Source organism: Musa acuminata, chromosome BXJ1-8 (genome assembly GCF_036884655.1).
Source record: "Musa acuminata AAA Group cultivar baxijiao chromosome BXJ1-8, Cavendish_Baxijiao_AAA, whole genome shotgun sequence".
NCBI lineage: Eukaryota > Viridiplantae > Streptophyta > Magnoliopsida > Zingiberales > Musaceae > Musa > Musa acuminata.
In genome coordinates this window covers 1,243,268-1,263,240 of record NC_088334.1, presented here as the reverse complement: position 1 = coordinate 1,263,240, position 19,973 = coordinate 1,243,268, and the positions used below count along the sequence as shown (strand labels likewise).

The following is a 19,973-nucleotide window of genomic DNA, read 5'->3' as shown; positions in this document are numbered from 1 at the left end:
TGCCTCCAGGAGGAAAACTTAGAGAATGGGCAAAGAAGAAGAGAAAATATCATTAGTTATCATTTATCATATTTATGAAGTATAGATATCATAAATCATATCGAGGTAACATATATATATTATTTATTATTTATGTTTCTATCGTCATGTTAGTTATAGTTCAATGTGATAGACTCGAGCACTATAAAAAATATAAAAAATGATCATTTAAATTTTATAATTATTTATAAGATCTTTAAAATTTTAAATTTTTTATAATTAATATTTAACATTTATTGATTTATTTAATGACTTTATTGTTATTCATCTAAAATAAACAAATAATATCACCATATTATGTTTTCTCTCAATATACAATAATTTTATTTTATTTATTTTATTTTTATAATACTTTAGTTTTAGTTTTATTACTATTTTATATATTTATTAATATAGTAAAATAAATATTAATATTATTAATTTTTGACTAGTCAACGCAAAGTCATGTTTCTAATATTTAAAAATATATTTAATGTTATTTATATTTTATATATTTATTGATATAATATTAATATTATTAATTTTTGACTAGCCGACGCAAAGTCATGTTTCTAATATTTAAAAATATATTTAATGTTATTTAATTTTGTTGACTGTTATTAATTTGGGATCCGGATTTGACTCGAAAGGGAGGGAAATGAGAAAAAAAATTAATAGTTGATGGTATTTTTCTCCATCTCAAAATAGTAACTATTCTTTTTTGCAAAAAAAAAAAATCAAAATAGGGATGTGTGAGAGAGAGTTAAAAATTAATATTTCACCTAAACCCCATTTTTATTATTTTAATATTATTTTCCGGAAGCAAAAAAATAAGCGACGCCATGACAGATTGGAGAGACGAACACGCCACGTCAGTGTCTGCGTCGTTTTCCCCAACCGCCTCTCTCTATCTCTCACGGGGGGGCCGCGGCCAGATTAGCAATCGCCTAATTCCCCGCCTCAATCTCCCTTCTCCCTCTTCTGCCTCTTCCTCCTCGTGACCCAATTCATCATCTGCACCACACGCACGGGCGAGCGCGTTCCTTGTAGTCCAAGCGCGACCTCTCTCGCGTCCGCATCGTTAACACGCGACGGCTCCCTTTGCGTCTCCTACTTGGTCTTCTCCCGCCACCGTGATCCTCCGTACTCCGAACCTTCCCGCCGGATCTGACCCTTCTTAATCTGCAAGATCCGCCCCTGTTCTCGGTCTTAATCGTCTCTGGTGGATTCCGAAGGCCTACGTGGACCTTTCTTTTCTCGAGAGTTCCGATGGGGGCTGGAAGCTCGAGAGACTCGGAAGAGCGGGAGAGGGGATCGTTCCAGGACTGGGATCGACGTGGCTACTCCCGCGAGGTGCCAGAGTACCGGAGTTACCCTCCACCGCCTCAGACGTATGATCCTCCTTCTGAATCGTCTCCGCCGCCTGGTTCGCGGCCGAGGCCGACGATTGATAGGAGGTATTCGAGGATAAGCGACAATTACCATACTTTGGAACAGGTATTTTCTAGGGTTCATGAAATTGTGCTTCTCATAGTTTTCTTTTTCCTCCTTGGACTGTCACGATGACAGGTGCTCCACCGGGCGCAATGAAAGCTTGGTGATACCTTCCTTTCTTTAGGTTGGTCTCAAGAAAAAGATAGGTGATCATGGCATGTCCTCTGGTCGTGCACTTCCGCTTAAGGGACAGCCATTGTGACCAGCGATCAGTTGACCAAATTTTTTACCTTGTTTGTTGGAGTTATCTATATCTAATGTCTTTTTTTCAATAAATATTAGGTGCGCAGGTCATTAATACTATTTTATAAACCCTTGTCCATGAAAGGCCACCATAGTCCGCAAGGGGTTTAGAAAACACTACCCAAGATATATAAAGCACACAAGGAGGTGCGCTATGCATGCAAATCGTGCACATGTTAGGGCTTGAATTTACCTCCAAGTTGGATCCTTTTTTCTTAGTAGGCATAACAATTAGCTTGAAAAGAAAAGGTGGTGAATTAAAGTACTTAAGGAGTCAAATATTTGCCCTATAGCCTAGTTGACCCTTGGCGATGAGCCATGTCCATTTCGATTAAATCACCTCATTTGTATGTTTTCTAACATAGAAAATAAAGCTAAATGAACCCAAATGGGACTTTCACTATAAGAGGTAGCTTAAATTCAAGTGTTGCACTATGATGTTTGATGGTGGTTGCAGACTGCTTACTGTATGTTGTTGAATACTGGTGTGTGGATAATCTCTTCCCTTGATTTTTTATTTGGAATAAAATGTTCTTTGTGCAGGTCACTGAAGCTCTTGCACAGGCTGGCCTCGAGTCTTCAAATCTAATTGTCGGTATTGATTTGACAAAGAGCAATGAGTGGACAGGTTAGTGTATCATGCTGATTATGGACGTGTGAGTTCATCACTTATTTAGGTGTGAAACTTAATTAAAAGTGTATATGGCGGCCAGGTAAATTTTCATTTGGAGGTCGCAGCTTGCATCATATCGGCGATACACCAAATCCTTATGAACAAGCGATTTCCATCATCGGACGAACATTATCAGCATTTGATGAAGACAATTTGATCCCTTGTTTTGGGTTTGGAGATGGTAAATATTATTTGCCATTAGGTATTTCCATAGACATACCATGGGTTGTTTTGTGTTCTTTAAGGTGTTAAATATTTTTCTTTTGTCAGCATCCACACATGACCGAGACGTCTTTAGTTTTTGTCCGGATGGGAGACCATGTAACGGGTTTCAAGACACTCTGGTGCAATACAGAGAGCTTCTTCCCCATTTGCGATTGGCTGGTATTTGTAATTCTGTTGCTTTTCTGTTTGGCTTAATCAGTGATTAATATTTTCACTTATTTAGTGGATCCTTTTTTTTTTTTACTACCTCCAGGTCCAACCTCTTTTGCACCAATTATTGAGATGGCTATGACCATTGTGGAACAGAGTGGTGGACAGTACCATGTTTTACTGATAATTGCTGATGGGCAGGTATATTTCCCTTGATTTTAGGACAGCCTATATTTCATGATGTAAAACAATTAGATAAGTTATGATGTTATTAAATATTTTAGCAGACCCTTGTAAAGGACATTAATAGCAGGAACCAATTGTTGATGATTAACCATAGTCATTGTTCTTGACGGAAGTTTGTTGACTTATATATTTATCATGAAGGCAGCAGAAAAATGAGGACTAGCTTTGGAATGACAGGAATTATTCTTGGACTATATTAATGTCTATATCTCCTGCTGATAGACGTTCCAGTATGCATTCGTACATACATAACACACAACACATGTACATGTGCATGTCTGTGTACAGAGATGATGTTTGCTTGACAATAGACACCAAATATGGGTATTCATTCCTTTTGAGATTTCTTGATCATGGTTCCATAGTCAATAGAATTAAGTCTTTTAGCAGCAGAACAAAGGAGTGCTATGCAGTAAAATAAGGATCCTGGAGAACTTGCAACGATCTCAAGGCTCGATTCTTGCTTGTCAGTGTTAGGCATACATGCATGGGAACTGATTAATGATCTCAATGAACTTGGATAGTATTATAACAAAGATGTATCGAACATGTATTCCCTTGACTTTCAAGAAGTAGAAATAAAATTTTTGAGAAATAGAAATGTCTTCATCATTTGTTAAAATTTCTGCTGCATCATCTCTGCTGCATCATCTATTTAAGTTCAAGAAATAAGCGTGCAGGAAAGCTTATTAGAACTGGATGCTAATATGTTGGGTTCCATGTGTTAACAAAGACGTAAAAAATTTTCTACTATAAACCTCAACTCACCTTTATTTTACCACATTGCTAGGTAGCAAAACAATAGACCGGCCTTTACTTAGTTCTGTCATAATCCACATCAGGCATGGTTAAACCCTCATTGATTCTGTGCAAGTCTTTGAATAAGCAACTTCCCATTGTTATATCCCTGGACAGAATTTGAGAACACGATTTGACTTGCCGCTGGAGTAATTCAATGATATTTCCTTAGCAGTAATGGAATGACCTTTCATGTTTGGAACAATTTATGGGGTTATGTCAAAATGATCAGCTTATCCTAAAAATATTGGGTTGTACAGGTTACAAGGAGTGTGGATACTCAATTTGGTCATTTAAGCTCCCAAGAACAGAAGACTGTTGATGCTATTGTTAAAGCTAGGTAAGTTGTATTACTTTTTATATGTGGCATTAAAATGATTGTTAAATGTTTGTCTTGAAAATTATCATTACATATTGGCTTCTTTTCAAACTGAAAAACTGGCATTTTCTTACTTCTTCTGTTGCAGCGAATTCCCATTGTCAATAATTTTAGTTGGAGTTGGAGATGGCCCTTGGGACATGATGAAAGAATTTGATGATAACATTCCTGCCCGTTCCTTCGATAATTTCCAGGTTTGGTAAATTTGGATTCAAATTTTTGAAGCAGCTCCTACCTTTGTGTGATGCAGCTCTTAATTTTGTGAATCTGCATTGGCCTACAGTTTGTAAATTTTACCGAGATTATGTCAAAGAATATACCGCAGACAAGAAAAGAGGCACTATTTGCTCTTGAAGCATTGATGGAAATACCTTCACAATATAAAGCCACAATAGAAATGGGGATTTTGGGGTATGGTTGCTGACCATCTTAATCTTTCTATTACTTCTGATTTTTTTCAGCCACAATGATATCTTCTTTTTTTGGTACGTTCTGATTCCTCCCATGATCATGCAGTCGCCGATCTGGAAAGTCTCCACAAACGATCGCTCTCCCTCCACCTACTGGAAATCATCATGCTCCTTCTGTTGGATATACTAATTACAAGTCAACAACTTTCCAGCAGAGTGCACCACCTTACCCTGGTTATGAAACAGCATCTAGCGAACATCCTTCTGCACCAAGTTCTTCATTTGAAGATCAGGTAAAACTATATGAAGAACTTTTCAGTTTTGTTCCCTCCTTAGTCCATTGATCTTCCATGTGTTATTAAATCACATCTCATTATCTGGTATATGATCAAAGTCTTCTACATTGTCAAAATTTCACAGCTAGCTCCAGTTACATTCTCTTAAGCACTGTCAGTCATGATCTTGTGTTTTTGGCAGGTTTGCCCTATTTGTCTCACCAATACGAGAGATATGGCTTTTGGCTGCGGGCACCTGGTAACCATTTCTAACCCTGCTTTTTATCTTCTCACTACAGACATCTATTGTACATCCAAGCATCTCGAGCAAATTACAAGCTCAACTTCTCTTTTGACTAATTTGTTCCCTTTTTTTTGTGTGTGTGGGCGATTGCTTTCTCGTCATGCAGACATGTTCTGACTGTGGTCCTAGTCTTCAGACATGCCCTATCTGTCGTAGGGAAATCCATACAAGGATAAAGCTCTATTGAGGTGCCAGCCATATCTGAAAACAATGTCCTCCGGGCTTAATGAATGCATCTGGATTATGTATGCTTGGAGATCTGTCAGTTGTACAATTGCACATATGCTCGTCCTCCTCCTCCGCCAAGGCCGTTGGTGTTTTGTTTGCATTGCCGGACTTGGTTCTAATAGATTTTTTTCTTTTAAAAGTTAATTGTTATCATAGTTAGCCTGGATTCATAAATGTTCATGTGGTTAATGGGTGCTTGTACTAGAAGATTTTGATGGATTCATTGTGTAATATGTTGTAGCCATTTAGATGTCAACTGATTCAATGCAACAGTTATCATTCAATTGATACATCTCAAGATTTGCTAATGTGGACTGTATTGGGGGAACGTAACAGGTGCCAAATGGAATTATCAACTGCATTTCAACTTTAAATGATTTTTTTTTTTTTAGCGCTCTTGGTGGGGTGTCACTCGTAACCTTTTTCGACTTGGCAATTAAATTGTTGTCTATCTAATCAAAAGATCTCCTGATTTTTTCTTACTTCTTTTGTATTTTCTTGTTATGATTATTAGAAGCCTCGAAATTGCTTGTGAATAATTACGTGTTTCTCAACAGTTGGTTTGGTTTGGATACCATGACGAATCTACCCAATCGCACACGCTAAACCAAAGCATTAGAGGTCATGTGAGCAAGCCACCTAACCTAAATATGAACTCCTCGAAAAGGAGTTCCAACAGAACCTTGAACAAGCCAAATCCTCCTCGAATTTTAGCTGATAGAAAGTACAAACAGCCAAGAACCAAGACGAGACATCAGATCAATGCATGGATTAATGGCTTTACTTGCACACAAGCAAAGAACAACTCGTGAATAACTACAATACCATCATCGGATTTCAGTGGTTCGTTCCATCAAATTCTACTACAGCTCATCAGGACATGCATGCAACACGAAACTTCATAAGATCATGTTTTCTGTCTAGAAAAATATAAACCAGATTTAAAAAGCCAAGGAAAACACCATTTCCTAGCAACTTTTATTAACTTGCAGGGCCTACAAGAACCCCCTGCGCAGAACCTTCTTTTTGGTTGGTGTCCTCTTTGGTCTCACTGTCGGCTTTCTTTATCTTGATCTTATACTTCAATTCAAACTCTGAAATCTCCTTCTTCTTCCTCTCCAATGCCTCATTGAGGCGAGCAATGACCTCCTCGAGACCTTCCTTGTTGCGCTGCACAGCAGGCAGGACGTCCTTGATCGTCCTCTCGACCAGCACACCACTGACCATTCGGTAGCAGCGACGTGATGGATCAAGTGGTTGTATGGCACTGATTACAAGAGAGTGCTCACTGACTTCCATCTCTAACTCAGTGATCTTTGAGTAGATCTGGTTAATTTCTGAGCGCATGTTTCCATACATGTTTAAAATTATTTGCTCATTCATCGGCTCCCGACTGTCACTGCTAGTTTTGCTGGCCATTGTTCCTGAAAATGCATCGCAGGTTATATAAGGTGAAAATACATAAAGCTGGAATCATTTGGCATTTGCCATGGTACATCTACTCGCACATTGTTCATGCGGTAACCTCATTTTCTCCGCAATTATCAAGATAACAATGGATGAGACTTAACTCGCAGTAACCAATTTATTCACTCGAGTGATTGATCATTCATGGAAAGTAAAAAGGTAATCTCATACTTATCCTATCTGTCTTCTTCCAATTGCAACCAATTTAAGGACCAAGATATCAGACTTAACGAATATGGTCCATGATTGGGGATGGTGGCCTCTCTTGGCAATATGAATGAAGAAGAGGCTGCCGGTGGCAAATGTGACTGCCTGTTGCAGTCCAACTGAGACAAAGAAAGTCCAAAGAAGTAAGAGTATGAACTGGTCTGATTCTTGATTGGGGAGATAGAGGCCGGCAACATTAATTGTCCACTATGGTCAGGTGGAACATGTTGGGAAGATGAGAAGTAGTTGAGGATTGAAATAGAAGAGGCACTAGATAAATATGGGATTTATAAAGCTGATAATAGAACAGAAGAATGAATACTGCAGGCTATGGTTGAATCTCACATTGTCTCCATGCAATCTCAATATACAAACCACATATATAGAAATGATAAGTTGTAATCATACCACATATTCCAAATCAGTTCTTGTTGGTTGCCAAGTGGATACATTGTCGTTTTCTCATTATGCCCCTCAAAAAGATTATGGATGCAATTCGTTACAAACAAATCTAGACCATCCAACACCATACATACTCATATGGAAAAATGAGAATATTTTGAGCATACAAATTGGAAAAATAAGATGGCAGTATGTGTATATATGAACAGATCTTTTTAACTTGATGTCACAAAGTGTAACATCAGAAAGAAATATTGTCAAGGCAGCAAGTAGTATTCAAGATGCCTTCTCAAAATCATGCATGTATAATCTACCAACCAACTTCGTGCAGAGATTACAAAAGCATTCATATGTTGTTATTTCAGCAGCTTAACCATTCAAGTGAATTGTTGATGTTAAGCCTGAACATTTTTACGAGGGTTCGCCATTTCAGGTATCGGACCCATCTTGGAGATTTGTTGGGCCGGTACATACCAATATGTACTAGCATACTGACACACAGTACACTAGTAAGTACCGGTGTTTTAGAGAGGAAAAAAGAGAGGGAGAAGAGGAAAGACGAAAGAAGAGGAAGATGCGTAGGAGGAGGAAGAAGGAAGGATGAAGAGGAGAAGAGACATACTTGAGAAGTAATTGAGAAGTGATTAGGGCAAATATCTTGCATGGCGGTGTGCAACGAAGTTGCGACAAGCGGAGGTCACCAATAGCCATCTGTGTGAGAAGCGTCGATCGCAGCATTGGTCGCATGGTGGTGTGTAGCACCTATCATGGCAAGCAGAGTTCGTAGCGGTGAGAACTCATAGTTGCAGCATCGATCGTGTGAGAAGCGGAGGTGGTACGAAAGTGGAATTTAGGGTTTCCCACTTTCCTTTTATATCGTGAACCAGACCAGGGTGGATCCGTATATCGGTCAGTGCTCAAACTGGTATATGCCGCCCATTTTGTACCGATCCGGGTGAAACAACGATCATTGACCAGGGTTCGCTATTTTGGGTATCAAACCCATCTTAGAGATTTGTCAGGCTAATACATACAAGTCTGTACGGATGTACTAACATACGGAACACTGGTAAGTACCGATGCTTCGAAGAGAAAGAAAAAGAGGGAGAAGAGGAAGGGACGGTGGAGAAAGGAGGAAGGAAGAGGGAAGAAGAGGAAGCGACAAAGGAGGAAGAAGAGAAGAGGCATACCTGAGAAGTGATTAGGGCAAATATCGTGTGTGGCGATGTGCAACATCAGTCGCAACAAGCGAAGGTTGTCGGTAACCTACGTGAGAAGTGTCGATCGCATGATAGTGTGCAACGTCCATCGCGGCAAGCAGAGGTCATAGCAGTGATAAGTCGTGATTGCAGCATGGATCGCCTAAGAGGCGAAGGCGGTGCAAAAGTCAGATTTAGGGTTTCCCACTTTTGGACTGGACCAAAGTGGGTCTGCGTATCAGTCAGCACTCGGACCAATATGTGCCACCCATTTTATATCGGTCTAGGCGAAACGACGATCATTGACGAGGGTTCACCATTTCTGGTACCGGACCCGTCTTGGAGATTTGTTGGGCTAGTACGTATTAGTTTGTACCGGTGTATCGACACAAGGTATATTGTGGTATGTACCGATGTTTCAACGAGGAAGAAAAAGAGGGAGAAGAGGAAGGGACAATGGAGGGAGGAGGAAGAAAAGGAAGCAACTGAGGAGGAAGGAGGAAGAGAAGAAGAGACATACATGAGAAGTGATTAGCGCGATGTGCAACGATCAATCCTAGAATTGATTTTGTGAGAAGCATCAATCCTAGAATTGGTTGTGTGGCAGAGTGCAGCATCTATTGGGGCAAGCAGAGGTCGTAGCGATGAGAAGTCACAGTTGCAGCGTCGATCTCGTGGGAAGCGAAGGTGGGGCGGAAGTGGGATTTAAGGTTTCCCACTTCCCTTTATATGGCAGACCGGGGTGGGTCCGCGTATCGATTAGCGCTCGGACCAGAATGTGCCACCCGTTTCGTACCGGTCCGAGCGAAACAACGATCATTGATTTTTACTAATGCATGTGTTTAATGAAAGACATGTATTGTAATTGGCTATGATTAATAGTTGAAAAATTATTCAGTAATAGAACCTATGCAGAAGGGAGATGTTTAAATTCCTAATGAGATATGATTTCTCATAAAAACACATGATATTCACAAGTTATGTTGGTGATGACATTAAATGACTTGATTTAGGGTTGACAATCATGACATAATGTGCAAGTCGAAACACATATTAGTTGATAATTAAATGAATCTGTCTGCTTTGGGGTACTGATCGCCCATGAATTTCTCATTTTCATTTGTTACAATCAAAAGAAAACAAATCATTTGGATATAGTTTTGTTTACATGTGTTGCTCACATTTCTCTGTAGAGATGATATACATAATGTCAACAAAGGATGGACGAAGGAACAAGAAGCCATGCCATGGTCCCAAGTCCTTGAGAAAGAAAAGAACCACATAGAACAGAACTGAAATATATCACCAATCAAGAAACACCTTAAAACAGCTATTTGTTATGATTAGTATTTACAGAAGTATTTAATTCGTAAGAACCTTTCTTTTGTTAGTTACTACTTTTCTATTAGAATTCTGATTGGTTAACATGTTATAAATGGAAAAATGCCTACAACACAAGCAGAGGAGATATGAGGTTATGAATGTATTCTCACAAAATGCAGTAGATTCATTCTGAACGATAACAAATTTCAAAAATTAATTGCAACTCCTTAAAGGCTCAAAGGCATTAAATCATACTTGTCAGAAGCTCATTTTGCTTAAAAGAAATTCAACCTTATTGAACAAGTTATCCTGAAACGATTAGAGGGAAAAGAACTGCCAAGGAAATATTAACGCAATTGACACATCATAATCAACAGTAGTTGGAGATAGTGGGGGTCAAGTACCTGAATGTCAGGTGACCTTTCTGCTCTTCAAATATACCAATCAAGGTTTTGGAGCAAAGGGATACCTTTAGATAAACATAGTAATCAATATATATGCATGACGGCTTCAAACAGTAAATGGAACACTATCATAAAATGTTTGAAACCCAAGTGTACAGTCTGATGGCAATTCTCTTAAAGTTTCTGTATTCATCACCCATACCGGCAACACCGATCAAGCAAATTGATTCCTGAGACCCAAAATGGCTAGATCTTTATGGTTAGCCTTTCTAACAGCTTGAACCATTATGGTTAGATCCTCAAAATGAATTAAGTCACTTGTGAAAGTATATGTTTATGACAATCAAGCTGGTCATGACTAGTCAGAAGAGGCCAAAACATGGGGATTTGAGCTAGGGTTTTATTCAACATCAAGAGTCCCACCTAAAACAATGGTCTGGTGGTGGTATACCAGACCCAATTACCAAAAAGTTGAGGGTACAAGACCCTTATCCGACATATTTTTTAATATGTTAGCTAGCTTTGTTAGTAAAGATTTTGTAAAGGTCCAGGGATCAAAATCTACCTTCGTCACTTACCCTTTGCAAAAGGCAAAAAGATCAAGAGCCGTGATATTTTGCTAATGTAAATTCCATTTCGCCTTTCACCTAATTGCTGGGACAAAACCATCAGGTGATGATTGCATGATCGCTCCCATCATAATAAACAAACCATAAACTGCCCTAAAGCCCAAAAACGATGATTGATCCCTAAAGTTAGTTTCTTTCTCGAAAAGAGAAAACAATATTCCACTCTGCTCTAAGGGATGGTTCTGACCAACATAACCTATAGATTAACAACAACGAAGAAACCAGATATTCAAGCCACTGAAAAATGCCAAACAATCCCTTGCCATTTATACATCAAAATATTGAAATATTAACTATCGAAAGCTTCGCTTGGTTGGATTTTGTGTTTGAAAGCAGAATTCAAGTAGACGGTTTATCGATGATGAGATCGACACTAACAAATCACAAATCTACATCTAATTCCAAACAACATGCCAAACGGTTGCAAGACCCCGACTTTGTAACACACGATGATGTAGAAAAAGACCACCGAATGATCGGATATATTCAACTAAAAACGCAGCGCAACAGCATCCGAAGAGAAGGATGTGGGCAAGCAAAACGGCGATGGGAGAAGCAGAGGATTTAACCTTGGATCGAAGAGGAGGCGGATGCCGAAGTCGGGAGAAGCACGGATGAGGATGTACGGCCACCACTGGTCGGATGAGGGGAGGACCGGCAGGAATCGGCGACGGCGACGAGGAGCGAGCGATCGGGAGAATAGGGTTGCTGCGGGCGCCGCGCTGGCGCCAGGGGCGGGGAGTGGATGTTGTTGGGTTTAGCTCAATTCGGCTTGGTTGAACCGGTTGTAACATTTGGTTTCAACTCGAGTTGAGTCGATTTCAATTAAGATTCAAATTGGGCCAGGCGAGCGCCTCGGCCGGGGGCCCACTCGAAACTTGTCGACCATCATCACACCACCGCTGGCAGCAGCATCGTGATTGATCGACTGGTTGTCCGGCACCGATCACAACAGACTCCTCAAACCCAAGTGAGGCCGCCACAGCCTCCTTATTCCAAGCGAGCAAGCAAGCAACAGATGGTGGCAAACAGCACTTCCCAACAAAGGCAAGCAAAGTCTATGATATCAGAAACGGACACCCCATGCCATGACAAGCAGCACTGACTTGCTCTCATCTTTCGAGTGACAAAAGCTCTGCCGACATGCTATTGCTATAGAATATACATATGTACATAAGAAGGGAGAGAAAGAGAAGTGCCTGTATGCTTCTTGATGGAGTCACCACATGTAGAAAGACATGGATGGAATGTTTTGATAAATGTGGGTCCAGCTAGTACTGTCAGCTACTCCCTGGACAAAGGCCACGGTAGCTGCACTTCTTTTTCCTACCTAATACATGAGTGAGAGAGAGAGAGAGAGGACATTTCTTTTGAATCTTTAAGAGCAGACAAAGATGCAGGATGGAGGATCAACTGCTGGCCATCTCCTGGGTTTCGAAAGACTGCATGGCAGCATCGGTGAGGAGATGGCAAGCTGGTCCACAATCCCTGCATCTGCAGCTGCACCACCTCAGTGAGCAGCAAGAGACACCCCTTCTCTCTCTTTGGGCTGCAGAGAGAGAGAGAGAGAGAGAGGAAAAAGAGCTGTGAGTTGGAACAAGTGATGGCGATGCGCGAGTAGTAGTAATACATGTGCTCATGTTTGGGCGAGCAAAGAGGTGTGATGTGGGAAGTCGATATTTTAGTTATTTCCATTTAAAAAAATGAAAAAAAAGAATTCTAAATGATATTTACAATAATAATACAATTTTATTATATTTATTACTCTCTCCTATTCTCCATCTTTGTTATCTTCTTAAAACATCCTAAGAAAAATCAATCTGTGAAGTTCAAATTAATCTGTTCGATTTTGCAGTTTGGCCATAATTAATATATCCTATTGCATCACTTGAATCTTGTACATTTAATGTGATTGCACATTTAGGGAACTAATGGTATAGATTCAAATAATAATAATAAAAGGAAGGAAATAAAATCATATGATTATTCAGATTTAATCCATTCCCAGTTAGCATCTGATACAACTTTGCTGAAGTCTACAGCTCTTCTGCTACTTTTGTTCTTTTAATCCATCTCGTTGACTTTAAGATGTTAATGCATCCACACCTTTTTATTCACGACTTTTTGCTGATCCACGAGAGCCATTTTTCTAGAAAATTAATCAGCACCCCACTTTTATTTTTCTCAAATAATATTTTTAATTTAAAAAATATTCAAATGATCCGTCGAAAATTTTTCTATCTATTAGAGTGTTTTGGTTTGTTATAATATTTTTGGTTTATTGTAATGTTTTGATTAAAAAGGACTCTTAATTTCAATCAAACTAATTATAAACCTAAAAATATGATATTTTAATGATCTATGAGTAATGACAATCAAAGAGACATGTTGTCATTTACAATATCTTAATAAAAATACTATAAATGTTATTGAAAAATATTATAATCGAGTCAAATGAAAATAATATAATAGTTAAAAATTGATAGAAAATCAAAAATTAATGATTTAAAAAAAAAATAGGAATACTATTTGAGAAAAAAATAAAATATATGATACTTTTTAAGACACATATAAAATATATTTATTTTCTATAAAAATTATATATTCTATAATTTTTTATCTCATCATTTTCATTATAGGTGTCAATATGCTCATGGGCAGCGTTGCTTTGTCTCTGTCACAAACAAGACACTCTCGTGTATCTTTATATTTCATCATCTTCATTATATGAGTCAATTATGAACTATTTAGTTTGATTGAACTAGATAAAATAAATAAATATTATTATTTTTAATATTTTAATATATTTTATATTTAAAAATATTATTATAATATATAAAATTTATAAAACATATTATTATTATAAAATATTATATATATATATATATATATATATATATATATATATATATAGACACATTCTCACTCCCCATTTCGTCTCATCCCATGCACACATCCCTGATCTCCATCATCTTGCACTCCAGCTATTTATTTCTCTGACATTGTGAAGCAATATGATCATGTTAACATCTTTCTCTCTCTCATGCTGCCTCCCACTCTATGCCAACCTGCAAAGCAAAATGCCATGTTTGTCCATTGGTTCAAGGCTCTGCGTACAACAAATCATCCCTCTTCCTTTCCTTCTTGGAAATGAGCAATCACAGGCAAAATCGACCAGTCTCACCTCCCAAATTATCTCCTCTCTCTCTCTCTCTGACGCTCTGCTTCCTGCATCCTCCAGGAATGTGCAGGCACAGCCACAGACGCCGGCCCAGAAGGATTCCCCATGGTAAAAGAGGAAAGGTAGACGAAGAGACAACCCTGAGGCTGCAACCCCGAGAGCAGGGGCACTATAGTCATTTAATATTGTCGTCTTTTCGCTTCTTTTGCGTTAATCTCCCTTCCCAAAGGGTTATTTTGTATATTGAAAAGACGGTTTTGCCCATTAGTGATAAATAACTCCCCTTCCAGGAGTTTTTCCGCCTGCGACGTGACACGGAGGGCGTGCAGTCTTACCGACGTCGGGGTGCGAATATAAAGGACGGGCGTCGCTATCCACCCATTGAAGAGGGGAGTGCGCCGCCATACTGCCACCGCATTAAAACGCCGCTTTCTGCTATGGTAATTGCCATCCTTTTTCCTCCCCCGATATATCGCTTCTTTTGTACCGGTTCACTCTATATAACGCATTTGGAAGAAGCTTATGTGGGGGGAGAGACACGGCGTATTGGCGTGTGAGCTGTGTCGTTTTGGTTGGGTCGGGAGATGGAGCCGGAAGCCCGGGGAACTCTTCTCGATCCGGCGGCGGCGGAGTTCCACCCGGCGTCGAGCAGCCGGTTCGCTGTCGTTGCCCATCCGCTGCAGTTTTACTTCCCTTACCGTCATCCTCCTCCTCAACCGCCGACTGCCGTAGCGGTGACACTTGTAGCGCCTCCAGAGGCGGCTAGTAGATCGGTGGTGCTGAACATGGTGCCGCCGCACGTGGGGGAGGCGGAGGTGAGGGCGGCGATGGAGCCGTTCGGCGGTGTGCAGGCGGTGGACACGGTGGCGCTGACAGCGCAGGGAATCGTCACCGTCCACTTCTACGATCTGAGGAGCGCGCAGGCGGCGGTGATGGCGTTCCGCGAGCACCCCGCGACGCGGCAGCACTTCCCCGCCACCATCACCGGGAACCTTGCGTGTCCATGGGGATGGTACAGCGACGGCGTGGGAGGCCGCGGACTGACCGGATGGCCGGCGGTTTCGGCTCAGTTTGCAGCCTCCGGCCTCGACGAACCTAACCAGGGTTCCATCTTGGTGCTTAATTCGGACCCGACCGTGTCCTGCGCTGCTCTCAGACAAATCTTTGAAGCCTTCGGTATGGATGATTTCTAACCATTATATCTTCACCGATTTAGTTCAAAGATACCAAGAAAGATCAAACAAGAAACAAATCTTGAAGAGATCTCTGTAATATATGTTGGGTGCTGTCTTCCTTGTATTCTATCATTAGATATCCTTTGTTTCGTTCTGTACTTCTTGCTATATGTACCATGTTTCTTTATGACTCGGTTTTGCATGGCTTAGAGAGAGAGAGATTTTATCTTAATGGCATGTAGGAGCTGTGAAGGAAGTGAGGGTGATGACATCGAAGCAACACCACTTGCTGGTGGAGTTCTACGACAAAAGAGACGCCGCTCGCGCCCTCTCCGAGCTCCACGGCAAAGAGGTTCATGGAAGGCGCTTGGTGCTCCAATTCGGAGCAACCGGAAGCCAAACAAGAAGGTGACATCTCCTTCCTTCCTTTTTCTCTTTCGATTTGGTCACTCACACATGTAATTCATGGTGCAGTGTTTACTTTATGAACAGCTTTCCATTGCCTCCGAGGCTTCTGAGAGGTAACCCAAAGGCCAGTCGATGGATTCGGAGCGGTCCTAAGCCGCTGTCGTCTTCCTCTCCTGGTAAAGAATTCCGAGAAGTTGGTAATCCATCGGCGTTGCTGAAGAACAGCAGTGCTTGCGATGCTCACGACAGTGCGGGCATCGTGGAAAGAAGGAACAGAAGGGTGAGCGAATGCAGCAAGAACGAGTACCCATCACCACCACCATCATCGAACGTGCATCATCATAGAACGAACAGCAGTTGGAAGACTCATCAGAAGAAAGAAGGCGATTCCAAGTTTCTCTTCAAGGAAGTGCAGCCGGAAGAATCACGCCCATCCTCTCGTAGTGATTCCAGAACCACGGTGATGATCAGAAACATCCCCAACAAGTACAGGTTAGCATACTCTTTCCTTATTTCATCTCGTAATGCTTCATCTCTTACAAATGAATGGCTTGGTGGTGCAGTCGGAAGCTGCTTCTGAACATGCTGGACAACCACTGCAAGCACTGCAACGAGCAGATTGGCGAGGAAGATGATGATCCCATCTCCGCCTACGACTTCGTCTATCTTCCCATCGATTTCAAGTAAGTTTAAACAGTAACTGCTTCAGCAGTTGATTGTTTCTTTTGAATCAAAAGAATAATAAGAAACAAGGAATGAGGAGAACAGAGTAAAAACCCTGACAAATGTGCTGAAGCTGAAAGAACCCATCAAACGCTAATCAGAAGTCAAAAGGCTTTGCAGGCATAGAGTAGGTAATGAACGAAACTCACTCACTATAGTTCTCGTTTGATTGATTTGGCGGTGAGATTGAAATGACCCATCAGAGCACAAACAACACTTCTACATGAATTGGGACCCTAAAAGCAGCTTTTGGACAAGACACGATACAAAATTATGTGGCGATGATCTCGGTGTTGTGTTTCTGTAGCAACAAGTGCAACGTCGGCTACGGGTTTGTGAACCTGACGTCGCCGGAGGCGGCCTTCAGACTCTACAAGGCCTTCCATCAGCAGCCGTGGGAAGTGTTCAACTCGCGAAAGATCTGCCAAATCACCTACGCTCGGTTGCAGGTTGCTCTCTTAGTTAGGTTTTAGGTGAATGCTGCGGGAATCTCTGACGTCTGGGCTTGTGGTCTTGCAAGGGCTTGGAGGCTCTAATGGAGCACTTCCGGCACTCCAGGTTCGCGTGCCACGACGACGAGTACATGCCGGTGGTCCTTTCTCCCCCGCGAGACGGGAGGCAGCTCACCGATCCCGTCCCGGTCGCCGGCGGGCGTGAAGCCACTGCAAGAGGAAACAACTTGGCCGATGGAGCGTCGGTGGCGCCGGCGGAAGTCGACCGGTGCGCGGCGTCCTCGACGACTGCCTCAACCTACGCCCCGCCTGATCACTGAGGCGCCGGCGACAGCGACGAGGCGTGACCGAGGACGGTGGGCGAAGCTTAACTCTGCAAGAGTCATCCTTGATATGCTGGCGCTTCCTCGCAGAGCTGGTAGCCATCTCTCTCTATGTTGTATTAGGAAGTATGGAGAATCTAAGCTTTGGGATGCTTCTACAGTGACTGTATCAAGGATTTAGTGGTATTAATCATTTATCATCTTGAGATAAATTTCCCTTGAGCCAATCGAGCTGGGAAGAGGCATTTCTTGTGCCCAACTTGTCGGTGGAGCGTTCACCGCCCGGCAAAACTCGATGCTGGGGGGGCTTTTGATGCCTCCAAATATAATAATATGCCCATAACCTTCTGCTTCCAACACGGTCCACTTCACGAGTGTTCATCTTGTTCAACCTTTTATTTCCATCTCAAGGCTTAAAGATTAGCTTGATGTCATAGGGTTGGCTATGCTCAGTCCTCAGACGTTGTCTTCAACCGAGGGGCCTCCTTGACATTGCTTCGCACGAGGCCATGACCAATCAATGCAACTTTTAAGATCGATCTTAAAAGACGCACTACTACGCTGCTTTGTGGTTGTCTTCCAGATAAATGTTCCTGTGACTTGCTTTCTCTAAGCAGTGATGAGAAGGAGAAACTACAATGAACTCATCTTATCTTCTCACTTGTGAGCTGACACTTTTAGATGCAAATTTTAGTATGATAGAAACAAAAAAAAGGAATTATATATATGCGATTTTCCGAGAGAGAAAACTATCACAAAATATCTATATATATAATTCTCGAAAAATACTTTTCCCTCTTTTTTATAGTACCTAAAGGGTGCTATAAAAATATTATTTTCTCAATTATATTATTTTCAAGTATATTTAAAAATATTAAAAATCTTAATATTTGATTGTTCTTGTTCCTAACCAATATGATTTATATTTAAAATTCTATTTTTTTTTGTGAGTTGATTTATACTGGACTTTAAGTTCATTTAATTTAATTATAATATTTTGGTAGAGATGTCAAAAATACTATAAATAATATTATAAATTTTATATAAGGGGATTGGACCGATCTATATAGTAGGGACAATCGATTTACTCTATGGAGTAGCCCATAGGGTACAATGTACCTATTCCAATTGACTTGTAATTATATATATATATATATATATATTGCAATACACAACAATATTGTCTCATCTCTACATCTTCTCATTATTCTTTAATTACTAAGAATAAATTATACCAAAGATTTTAATCTTTTACCACTATCAATTTATATAAAAAGTAATAGAGTAAAATTTATTTACATTTGTCTAAAATTATATTTGCCCTAAACATTAGAGGGTGGATAATTTGAGATGGTATATGTGGAGCTTGCCAAGAAAGTCCATATAATATTTTGGTTTGCTTATATTAGAAATAGACCATTAAATTCCTTAATATGTCTATTTGACCGGAATAGACGATTGAATATCATATTATTGAATATAAATAGAAAAAAAATGGTGAGAGAATTTTCATGTATGAATGAGATGAAAATTAAAAGAGAACAAAAATCAAATGATAGATATATTGAGTTTAAATTGAATTGTCTAGCAAATTCAGAAAACATAAACTCAGGTTCATCAATTTGTGTTGGGATTTTAAAGGGTTAGACACTAAATGCAAATAGATCATGATAAAGTGGCACACAGTTGTTTTCCTCTTACTATATACAAGGTTTATCATTATGATCCGACATGATTTAGGATAGATGCATAATTCAACAATTTAATCTCATGGCATATTCTGGTATTGTCCTCATGGACGCGGTCAACAACCATGTTAGCACGGACATAGAGCCTCAGGACTAAGATGGAGCATCGCATCAGATATATCACCTCATACTTAGGACGATGGCGACTCCTTCTCGTGTCGTTCGAAGTCGCATAAGACAGCATTGTACGATCGAAGGTCACTCCGAAAAGCTTGGAACGGTGCCACACGACGTCATCCCATACAGGTCGATCGATGATCACGTAAACGTATAAGTCAGTCGCCCGAGGAGTCGGTCGCCATCGTAAGAAAACGTACGATCCGACCCTCGAGTGCAATCATAAAAGCCCCTTGATCAATATCAGGTTGGAGGATAACCCTTCTACGAAAACTTCACTCGATATTAACTTAACTTTCAGAGGGGTCAAAGTCAGTAAATCTCTCCCCTCCTTATGGCTAAATCTGACACGACGAAGGCCTTATTGTAACGACAATCATGAGCATCGAGAATTAGACTAAACCGTGTTGACACTTCCATGATGGCTAAGGTTCGTTAACATCATACAATTAAAATTAGTCTTATCAGAACCGGTCATTAAATGACAATAAAGACTTGCTTCCAAGAAGTTTCCTACTGTTGAAAATTTTACAAGTAATTGGCTCATCAAAATAGCTATATTCAGAGATTATGCAAACTTCGTTAAAAGATTCGAATCCTTAATTCAGAATCGATCAGGTCAAACGAGTGCCGATCACACAACCTTCCAAATACAACGTATTCCCCAAAAGATGCTCCATCCCTTGGTGGGAATTCCCTGTCATGACGCCCCCAATTTGGACATTCGATTTCCACGTTAATTGCAACCATCCACAGGCCCTGTTGACATATT

At 40.4% G+C, this 19,973-nt stretch overlaps 3 protein-coding genes across 5 annotated transcripts; 2 read left to right on the top strand and 1 right to left on the bottom strand.

The window, feature by feature from the left end:
- The first annotated feature begins 955 nt into the window (after positions 1–955).
- Positions 956–5,751, top strand: LOC135680512 (E3 ubiquitin-protein ligase RGLG2-like). Its single transcript, XM_065194477.1, has 11 exons — positions 956–1,515; positions 2,299–2,383; positions 2,469–2,609; positions 2,699–2,812; positions 2,907–3,004; positions 4,108–4,187; positions 4,315–4,420; positions 4,510–4,637; positions 4,743–4,929; positions 5,114–5,170; positions 5,322–5,751. The coding sequence occupies exons 1-11, from the start codon at positions 1,288–1,290 to the stop codon at positions 5,400–5,402; spliced, it is 1,305 nt and encodes a 434-aa protein (XP_065050549.1). The 5' UTR covers positions 956–1,287; the 3' UTR covers positions 5,403–5,751.
- Positions 5,752–6,197: 446 nt separating this feature from the next.
- LOC103994119 (prefoldin subunit 2) lies at positions 6,198–12,024 on the bottom strand. Of its 2 annotated transcripts, XM_009414417.3 has the most exons (3): positions 11,644–12,024; positions 10,446–10,510; positions 6,198–6,867 (listed from the first exon to the last, which is right to left on the bottom strand). In XM_009414417.3, exon 3 carries the CDS (start codon positions 6,860–6,862, stop codon positions 6,425–6,427), a length of 438 nt encoding a protein of 145 aa, XP_009412692.2. In that variant the 5' UTR covers positions 6,863–6,867; positions 10,446–10,510; positions 11,644–12,024; the 3' UTR covers positions 6,198–6,424. The 2 variants fall into 2 exon arrangements, with proteins under 2 accessions (XP_009412692.2, XP_009412693.2); XM_009414418.3 differs by lacking the exon at positions 10,446–10,510 and having other exon boundaries at positions 11,644–12,014.
- A 2,747-nt stretch (positions 12,025–14,771) lies between these two features.
- On the top strand, positions 14,772–17,548 carry LOC135680510 (protein terminal ear1-like). 2 transcript variants are annotated; one of them, XM_065194476.1, is made up of 6 exons: positions 14,772–15,431; positions 15,673–15,838; positions 15,923–16,330; positions 16,402–16,521; positions 16,869–17,010; positions 17,082–17,548. In XM_065194476.1, exons 1-6 carry the CDS (start codon positions 14,840–14,842, stop codon positions 17,331–17,333), a joined length of 1,680 nt encoding a protein of 559 aa, XP_065050548.1. In that variant the 5' UTR covers positions 14,772–14,839; the 3' UTR covers positions 17,334–17,548. The 2 variants fall into 2 exon arrangements, with proteins under 2 accessions (XP_065050548.1, XP_065050547.1); XM_065194475.1 differs by having other exon boundaries at positions 15,905–16,330.
- Positions 17,549–19,973: the final 2,425 nt, after the last annotated feature.